This window comes from Myodes glareolus, chromosome 5, assembly GCF_982192425.1.
Source record: "Myodes glareolus chromosome 5, mMyoGla1.1, whole genome shotgun sequence".
NCBI classification, from domain to species: domain Eukaryota; kingdom Metazoa; phylum Chordata; class Mammalia; order Rodentia; family Cricetidae; genus Myodes; species Myodes glareolus.
This window is the reverse complement of record NC_142030.1, coordinates 85149127-85158824: the sequence shown is the minus strand read 5'-3', so window position 1 is coordinate 85158824 and position 9698 is coordinate 85149127. Positions and strand designations below refer to the sequence as shown.

General features: G+C 45.9%; 1 protein-coding gene across 1 annotated transcript; it reads right to left on the bottom strand.

The window, feature by feature from the left end:
- Positions 1 to 4221: 4221 nt before the first annotated feature.
- Positions 4222 to 9118, bottom strand: C5H1orf53 (chromosome 5 C1orf53 homolog). The gene is made up of 3 exons (XM_048430962.3): positions 8858 to 9118; positions 5828 to 5929; positions 4222 to 4359 (listed from the first exon to the last, which is right to left on the bottom strand). The coding sequence occupies exons 1-3, from the start codon at positions 9092 to 9094 to the stop codon at positions 4288 to 4290; spliced, it is 411 nt and encodes a 136-aa protein (XP_048286919.1). The 5' UTR covers positions 9095 to 9118; the 3' UTR covers positions 4222 to 4287.
- Between the last annotated feature and the right edge of the window lie 580 nt (positions 9119 to 9698).

The following is a 9698-nucleotide window of genomic DNA, read 5'->3' as shown; positions in this document are numbered from 1 at the left end:
TGAACATAAAGAAGCTCCTTCGTTCTCTCTCTCTCTCTCTCTCTCTCTCTCCTCCCTTCCTCCCTCCTCTCTCTCCTCCCTTCCCTCCCTCCCTCTCTCTCTCTCTCTCTCTCTCTCTCCCTCTTTACTTACCTCTCCCTTTTCTCCTCTCTTCTCTCCCCAGTATTGACCTGAATCTCTCACCTCTGACCTTCAGCCTCCTCCACCTGTCTTTTATTTTCTGTTTATGCTTTCTCAAATCGGAAATGGCGAGGGGGGGGGGATGGCCGAGGGCTCAGCCTCCGGCCAGTACCCCAACAACCGTTCCGAGACCGCGCTCGGCCTTGCCAGCCTCTCAATAATCCGAGGAGGTGTTAATGGAAGACTTGGCGGCAAGGGAACCTCATAAAGCCACGAGCATCCCGAGACTTGGGCGCAGCCGGGGGAGGGGTCCTGGAGCCCCGCAGTGTACCCTGGCCTCCCGGACCCCCAGCCTGCCTTTGACTTGCTGAAACTGGTACCTAAAAGATGCTGCCGCCAGCTGGTGTCTGCTGCATAGACGGTGAACGGGTGGTAGCTCCTGGGGAAATTGGGCTAAGCTATTGATTGCTCACACACCGTCCCCGCCTTCTTCTCTCCATCCTTAGTTCACCGTCGACGCTTCTAAGTCCCGCATCGGAAACCCAGCAAGTTGGAGAGCGTTCTGCACTGGAAGGCAGCCTTTGTGACCCGTCTGCGAGAAGCCCCAAGACACCTGCCCCTCTTGGGTCCTTACTAAAGAGCAACAGCTGAGAAAAACCTTCTAGAAGAAAATCTGCACTCAATCCTGGGCGCTCAAAAACGGCTATCTGCTATGGCAGGGACCGGCGGGGACCCTGTTACCTGGTCTAGATCCCGCTAGGACTGCGTAGCCCCGGGTTCCCTCGAGCCGCTTGTAGAGAAGAATCGGAAGCCAGACCTCTGGCCAATTATTTACCCCACTCCCCACCCAGGGCGCCCCTCGCAGTCGGAGATGGGGAGGCGGGGGATTAGCTTGGGCTCCCGCGCCTGTGGGGAAGGAGGTGTGAGCGGAGAGATTGGCAGCTCCAGAACGCCGGTCAGCGCCGGCGCCGCCCTCCCCCACTCCAGTCTGTTCCCCAAAGACCCCGTAGTCTTAGCCGCTCCTTGACTTGGCATGGGCCAAGGGCTGGATGGGTTAAAGGCATTTGTGTGCCTCGAAGCCACCAGCAAAAATTACGGATTTGTGCGGGGATGGAAGCCAACCAGTCCCACAAGCTCTCCGCAGTTTGGGGGCTTTAAGAGACGACTCGGGAATGATGAATCCAAGCCACCCCTCCCCCGCACGCTCACTCTGCACACTAAACTGCAGAATGTTGCTCGGAGCCTTGGAGACTGACTGTGCCCCGTGCGTGTTTCACGGGAACACTAGGCTTCGTGACCTAGTCCCTCGGGTCAGTCAGTCAGTTCTATCCGTTTACAGAACCGGACTTTTCCAGGCTCACCTAGTTTATTTTTTCTATTGTACCCTCCTGGAAGGGGAGGGGGACAAGACTCTTGAGTTCAGCTTTATAATATAAAAATCAGTGAACGAGCTCTAGAAACTCTTGGGTTCTGTCCTATGCGGGGCCTTTTAATTTCTTTGGATATCCGTTTCAGGTGTTTGATAAAGGTACGAGTACAGAGGAGGGGAGGGAGGGAGGGAGGGACGGAGGGAGGGAGAATCCCCCCTCAAAGAGGAATCATTTTGAAATCTGGAAATACATCTTAACTATTGTAGGATAGTGCAAAAGTAACACAGGGTTTTACGTTCTCCGCCGCTGACACATGTCAGCTCCCAAGCTTTAGCCTTCGGTGGAAGGTAGGGAAGATAAAGTGGCTGATGTAAGTGAGCAGTGAAGGGTGATGAGGGGGAGAACGAGGTTCCTTTGGGGCTGACCTGGGACCCTGCCACTTCTAACAGCTGAGGGATGCAGCGTGGTAAGTGTCATTCATCAGGTAGGGAGCCTTTTTCCCCAATCTTGTCTGGAGGCGAATCAAAGCCCCACCGATTTTTGATGTTAGAAGCTTGTTGCGCAAAGGACTTTGCAGACGCCTTTGGAGGGGGGAGCACTTCGCTGAAACAAAGGCCCTTGGTAAAGCCAGTGAAAACTTTTAGGATCTCATTTGCTCCAAACACCCTATTTGGAACTTCACGGTTCACTTGAAAGGATAAACTTGTTTCTCATCTCGACCTTCTTAATCAGTGGGGACAGTGCAGCTCCCAAAGAGAGAGGAATGTGCATCACTACTCCCAGCTAAGGAGGGCCTTCTTACAGCTGAGAGAAGATCTAGCCTCAGAAATCCATCTCCACCCCTGCTCTAGTAACTTTAGTTTCTTTTGGATTATTCTGTGTTAGGAACAACCCCCAAATCAGTCTCTCTTGATTTACTGTGCCCAGGGGCAGAAGGAGGCTCCAGAAACCTTGAGAGTGGAGCTATACCAGAGTTGATTTATATGTGGACATTGCTTTTCTGAGCATCAGCATGTGTTTCTATCTATGCACCCAATAAGAGAGCCGAGTTTTTACTTTACAATGTGTGAAAACTATATAGCTTAAACCCTCTGTGGCGAAGACCATTTATGTGGCAGTATTGTGTTTACTGTGGGAGCACCTGCCCTGCTCCCATCCCTGTTATACCACGTTCAGAAGCATCTCTCCAGAACCACTGCAGACCTCAAATCCTGGCATCAGGTGTAGCCAAGAATAAATGCCTCCCCTCTCTGGACCCAGCATATCAACTGTGCTGCAAGTTGAGATCCCAAGAATTGCCAACTTCCACGATGGCTAGTTTTTTGGAAGAGGAAGAAAGAGCAACCAGGGAGTAAAGGCTTCCCTGGGAGCTTCTTATATCTCCCAAGGGTCTTTTTTCTAAACACTCTTAAGTAGGACTCCTTTTCAACTTAATCTCTCCTTCCTTTCCTAGTTTCAGAAATATAACCTTTTTAGACTGTATTTCTTTAGAACATCATCATCCCCCATTTACCACCCAAGAGACTATCTGGTTAATCTTCAATTTTAGTTAAAGAGTCGAAGTGAGCGATTGTTCCTGAACCTAAGAATGGGAAAGAAAGTGGCTGCAAGGAATCTTTATGACTTTCTGAAAAAATTAACCGTGTTCACAAGCACAGCTACTTCCTTCCTCAGAATAACTTGTGGATATGACAATCCCAGGCCCAATATAGCAGCATTTTAATCCAAGGAAGTTGCAGGCACATTACTTGCATCTTGGGGGGTGCTTTCTAGAGACCAGGGTCAGAGGACTGGGAGACCTGAGCTGTCAATGTGGTCAACAGGCTTTGGGAACAATTTAATATCAGGCATGTAAAGTATGTAAATAACAAAGTAGTAATTAAAGAAAATCATAATCACTAGAAATTTATTTTCACATATTTTATAGATTTTATTTGGGGACAAATATTGAAGAAGGCACTAGAACCTTTTGGTTGATTAAAACCTGAAAATCTCTGAGTGGCTCATGTCTGAGGGCCAGTTCTTGGGCAACGGCCTCATTTTATTCCATAACTTTTCCACTGGCAGACAAAGGGCCTCCCAGGGGCTGCTGTCCTGCAACAGAAGCAGAGAAGGTAAGAAAAGAACAACCCTGGGAGATCTTGCCTCACTAGAGGCTGGACTCTGACAGGGGAATCACCACAGTGGACAAAAGGTATGCAGAGCAAGAAAGATGTTCAAAGGTAGCTTTGCCTCAGAAATGTCAAAAAAAAAAAAAAATGGAGAGGACTGGGTAGAGGGAGAATGAAGGCTGGGCTAAGGGAGGCATTTTTGGTGGTCTGACCCTCATATCAAAATGATCTGAGATTCACACTGGAAGTGCAGATGGCCAATGAGAGCATCTCTTGCATGAGGGTGGTATTTCTTGGGTGTTCACATCCTGCACTACATGGTATTATATCCTGAAGTTGAAGATACACATGAAGAATAATAAAGAATGTACTTGCTAGTGGTCAGCAACCTTCCTTGCACTGAGAGACATTGGGAGAAGCAAAGCTAAGGAAAACCCAAAGCTACTCCTATGGCCCAACTGCTACTTTCATGTAATAGGACAGTCATTATTTTCTTCTTCAACATATGCATGTGATCATGCAGCAAAAAGCAAGGAAAATAATGTCCATTTTATGGATGTTTGTTTGAATACTTGTACTTAATACTAAATCAGTGTTCAGATGTTTATAACAGATAAGCATTCCAGGCTAAGACTTTATTTTCAAAAACATAAGTTCAATTAAACAGAACAGAGCTAAAGTTGTTGTCAAACATAAAAATAGGAGTTGAATTGCTTCTTTTTAGATGGATCTTTCACATTGACTTGGCCATATGGACACTGAAAAAAAAAGGACAACAAATTATTATCAAATTATTTAACAGGCATTGTGGGAATGTACAATGTCTCATGATGGGAAAGGGGGCTGTTAATAATATTTTAGATCATTTGATCTATCATACCTTGGTTACTAAACAACACAATGGGACCCTGGGTAAATAGCCTAATTAGGGTCCAAGAACCATTTCCTAAGAATATCCTTCCAACTTCAAGAATTTTACTGTCAAACCCCCATTCTTACAAAATCTACAGGTCCTACATTTACGTTGTCATGTTGTCATGCATTTGATTAGGAACGGCTCGTGGCATAGGTGGGAGTATCCATAACTGTGAAGACTGACATTTAAAACTGCCTACAGTTCATACGTGTACTTATGTCTGGTCTTTAATGAGAAAGTGGACTAGTAAAAGGAAATAATATCTTCTTGCAGGAAAAACATTCAAAGTATTCTATAAACAGTTGTTATCTGCTTACAGTCTTAATCGAATAGCAGTATACCTCGGTGGTGCGCCTCACAATAGAAAAAAAAAACCAAAAACCTCTGATTTCTTCTTTGCTCAGAATAGAGGAAGGAATAGTCATTCACTCTGACCATTAAACACAGATATGAGTCTCCCAAATAAGCCTACTCAGACTTGCAACACTAACTTTGGAGTAACATAGCTGCACAGTTCCTTTAAACACTGATTACAAGAAAGCAGGGAAAGAAGTGAGGAGGGGAACAGGTAAGGACAAGGACAGGAGAGAGGAGAGAAAGAGGAGAGGGAGAAAAAGAGGAGAGGGAGAGAGAGAGGATAGGAACTACTGAAAGTAGAGCACCAGTACTGGAGACCTGTCCAGGGAAGGGGGGGCTGTGAAGCAGGGAGTAGAATGCAAGGGGAGGAAGTCTTATCATTTCAGCGAGATCCATGTCCCAATGATGGGCAAATGTCTGTTTCTTAAGATAGCAGGATTTCTAGGACTTGAGCTCCAACATCCATCTTTCTTTCTTTCTTTCTTTCTTTCTTTCTTTCTTTCTTTCTTTCTTTCTTTCTTTCTTTCTCTTTCTTTCTTTCTTTCTTTCTTTCTTTCTCTCTCTCTCTCTCTCTCTCTCTCTCTCTCTCTCTCTCTCTCTCTTTCTTTCTTTCTTTCTTTTTGAATTTTCTTCTTGCCCTCTGTGCTTGCCTAGTGAAGACAACTTCTTTCAGACTTTGTGAAAGCTTTCCTCCCAATAAAGAGTTACTCTGCATTTCAAGTCTTAGCCTTTGGAGGAGCTGATGCTTGCAATGAAATGGTACAAAATTCCATTAACTTTAAAGGTCCTGTGTTGGTACTAACAGCTTCGTTGTCCTTTGCTGAAACAGCTAGTGAAAAGCACACTCTAGGTCTATTTAGCTTTTTTATATGACTTGTTGTTCAAATAATAGGTATTTATGAAGTTACAGAAGCTCAGCAAACTGCTTGGGTAATTCGAGAACTGTTACTCACGTGTCTGCAGGCAGAACCGCAGCAGGCACCTCTCTGCAAGTGGGCCAGCCTTGTGAACACCACATACCCCGTAGCTGGGTCCACATAGCTTAGCTGGCCAGCCTGAAGAGTAATAAAACAACGTATTAATCTTTGTTAATGTTCATCATACCTCCCTAGTAATATTTTTAGTCCAAAACTACTGTAAAAATAAGAGTAATACTAAATTTCTTTCCCAGTAATCTAGTGGCATTTGCAATAAAGGAGCGAATGCATTTCAATGTTATATACAATCTAACTGTATGTGATTAAAGGGAAAAGCACACAGCTTGAGTAAAATGAGAAGCTGATGGAAAAACAAGAAGTCCTCTGTATGCAATAACTATGTAGCCACCTCTCTGATACTTTTCATCCTGCTTCTAGGCAACGAGCTCAATAACAAGTGATTTAGATGATTTTAAGAGCTCAAGAGGCTGAAAATGAACTTCACTCAGAAGTTGCAGTTACAATTTCAGTACTTACAATATGTGGATAATGATTTAAATTCACAGAAAAGGTGCTAATCAAAGCCAAACAGCCCGTGCAGAAAAGCCTTACCTTTGCTATTATTGAACACTTTCTATACCTTCATGATGTGTTACTCCGCTACACAGTCCACACTATTTTCCCCTCCTCCAGCTAGCTCTAGTCTTACATGAAAAAAGTATTGTTTTGCCACGAGAACACGCACTGGTTTAACAAGCTTGAGCAAAAGCAACTTCCAGTATACAACTTCAAGTGTGACGGAAACATTTTCCACCTATGCACAAGTATCACTTTAATGATGCTTCTTAGCCTCCAGATTTTAGAGGAAACTTCCCTATAAACTTTCATGTAACACTTTCACCTCCAGTAGCTCAGCATACCATTCTTGCATGTAGACTTTCATTAAAATATGCATGAAATATGCAGCAGGTCTTTAGACATACATTTTTCTTTTTCTTTTCTGTTTTTGAGACAGGGTCTCACTATATGGCCTTGCCTGGCCTGGAACTCACTACGTCGTCCAGGCTTGCCTCAAGCTTACAGCAACATGCTGGATAAAAAGTATTACCAGCTATGCCATACATTTTTTTAGTCATGAACATCTTCAGCTGTTCAGTGTCATATTTAATGACATCACTCATTATGGTTGACATTTAGACCAACTAATTTTGGTCCAAGTCTAGGTTTGCTCTAAGGCATTTCTACACAGATAGAACACAGTACTAAGAATCCAGCAAGTCTCAATGATGCTTTCAAGGGCTTCCCAAATCCCCAGGGTCATATGACACCAGGAGCACTCAACACTACTGTAGAATGGCCCACTTCCCGGACCTCACTTCTTTTTCAACTCCCCATCCCCACAAAGCTCATGTTTGAAGACAAATAGACAAAACACTGCCAAGTCTTGAGCAGCCTTCACTTTTTGTAGCTTCCGTGTGTTTCCTGGGGACAATTATCTGGCAAGCTGCCCCTACGCATGCACTCTCTGTGTGTATATGGTGTGCCTCCGAGTTTGCTGACTGCCTACACACAATTGGTCCTCACTAAAAGAGCCTCAGATAATGATAATGATGGCAACAAAGACGAGGCAAGCGGGCAGTGACTGGGAAGCAAGCCGTCCGGTGATGATACAATCTGCAGCGGAAGAGTTATGAGGGCTAGCTGTCTTGAGGTATGGAGAAGTACTGTTGCTTGGGAGCTCAGATTTGTGGGAAAGAGAACTATCACGCTTGTTTTGAGTTTTACATAGGGTCTCCTGGACTGACATGTAATCTGTGAAACCCACAGTGATGAAAAAGTCGTGGGTTTCCCAGGGAAAGCAAGTTCCTTTCTTCCCCCATGTTGACTAATCAAGTCTTTACATGTTCTGAAAACAATGAGACTTCTGGGTTTTATCTTATATGGTGACTAGTGGGGACAAACTGCATGTATTCTATTTAAAATAAAAGTATGAGCAAGAATAATCAAATACTGCCAATAATCTCTTGATGAATCTTTATTTACTTTCAACCCCTGAAAGGGTCAGCAGATTCTCAGGGCCTACTATTGTCAAGGGAGGGATGCCAACCTTGGGAAACGGTCAAGGTTTTCCTCTTTACCTCTGTGGGTCAAACCAAACGAAATAACACTCAGCGGTCTTATCAAGTACCAGCCACACAAAGAGCTTACTACACAGGTTTACAACAAACCACTTTTATATTTTATAAAACTTAGAATAATGCTATCTTCAAACTCTTGTAGTCTGAGTTGTCCGGAAACTTCAGGGAGATAAGGATGGATATTAGTGGTGAAAAACAATTGTCAAATCCACAAACCAGAAGAAAAGGTTATTCATGACCTGGAGAGATGGTTCAGTGGTTAAGAGCACCGCCTGCTCTTCTAAAGGCCCTGAGTTCAATTCCCAGCAACCACATGGTGGCTCACAACCATCTGTAATGAGATCTGGTGTCCTCTTCTGGCCTGCAGGCATGCATGTAGGCAGAATGTTGTATACACAATAAATAAATAAATCTTTAAAAGAAAAGAAAAGGTATATTCAAGAATATGCATAGGGAAAAATGCAAACTTGCCCGACAGTAATTTCCTCTGCTCACTTGGACTGGGGACAAAGGATGTGAGGACATAAGGCAAAAATGCAATGCGTCTGTCTTATGTTTTCATTACGAAAGTCACTGCACGGCAGCGACTCAGGCAACATATCTGTATGTCTCAGTGTTTCATCTTTGGTTCCTTAACACCCCTTTCCCCACCCAACACACTCACACACCGGAGGGCGCGCGAGAGCACACACACCCCAAGACAAGCCTTTAGCTGGGACACTGATCAGAAACCGAGTCCCACTCTCACGCAAGAGTGCGGCCAGGTTTCTCGCAGGACCCTCCCAGCAGACGCACGACGCCGAGCCAGCCCCAGGCCGGAGGCCGAGGACCGACAACTCCTGCCCCTCCGCCCGGGGCTGCCTCCGGGTTCTGGGGGTTGTGCACGCGCAGGCGCAGAGGCCGCGGGGCAGTCTGGAGCGGGCCTCACCGCGCAGGCGGCCTGGTGCAGCCCGGCGATGAGCCGCTCGGCAGCGGTTAACTCTTGGCTCGCCGGATGCCTCGGCTCTCCTTCGGGCGCCCCCCGCGAGCCTGGAGCGGGGCCGCCGCAGGCTCCTTCGGAAGCCGAGCTGAGCGTTGAGCTCGGCTGCTGTCGGAACCCTTCAACCCGAGGCGATGGCCTCCCTAGCGCCGCTCTGGCCAGCACCGCCAACCCACAGGCCGCCATGGCGCCGCCACGGTGGGAGGTGTAGCGACGCCGGGGAGGCGGGGCGATGGGCGGGGCGGATAGGGGAGGCGGGGCCTGTTCGGGGGTAGGGGGTGGCACGGCTGTCCTTTAGTCTCCAGTTCCCTCCAGTCTGCCCCTTTGCAGAGAAAAACATGCCCCTAAAGACTGGAAGAAGGTGCCTCTCCCGTTCTCTGTTCTTAAATTCTCTGCTGTGTTTCTTCTGAGATAAAGGGCGAGCATTTTCATTTCCCGTCAGGCTAGGTTATAGCATAATCATAATTGTTTAAAAAATAGAAAGTGAGCCGTGTTACTAAGCACCTTCAACCCATATAGAGAAGGCTGCTTGTTTGCTGGTCTTGTGTGGAGGGAATAAAGCTAGAAGCACAAACTTGGTGACTTAGTTAGCTGGCTCACTCTAGAATGAAACTCAAAGAAAAGTCTGACGCTAAGAAAAGGTGCTGTTCACGTAGAGAAGTTTTCACAAAATCAAACCTAAAAGCCTGTCTGAAAGACAAAGTTACACCCACACTCCTACAAAGTTCATTTGAAGGAATTAGCACAAGCACAGGAAATAATTTCATGTGTTAATTAAATTAACACCATG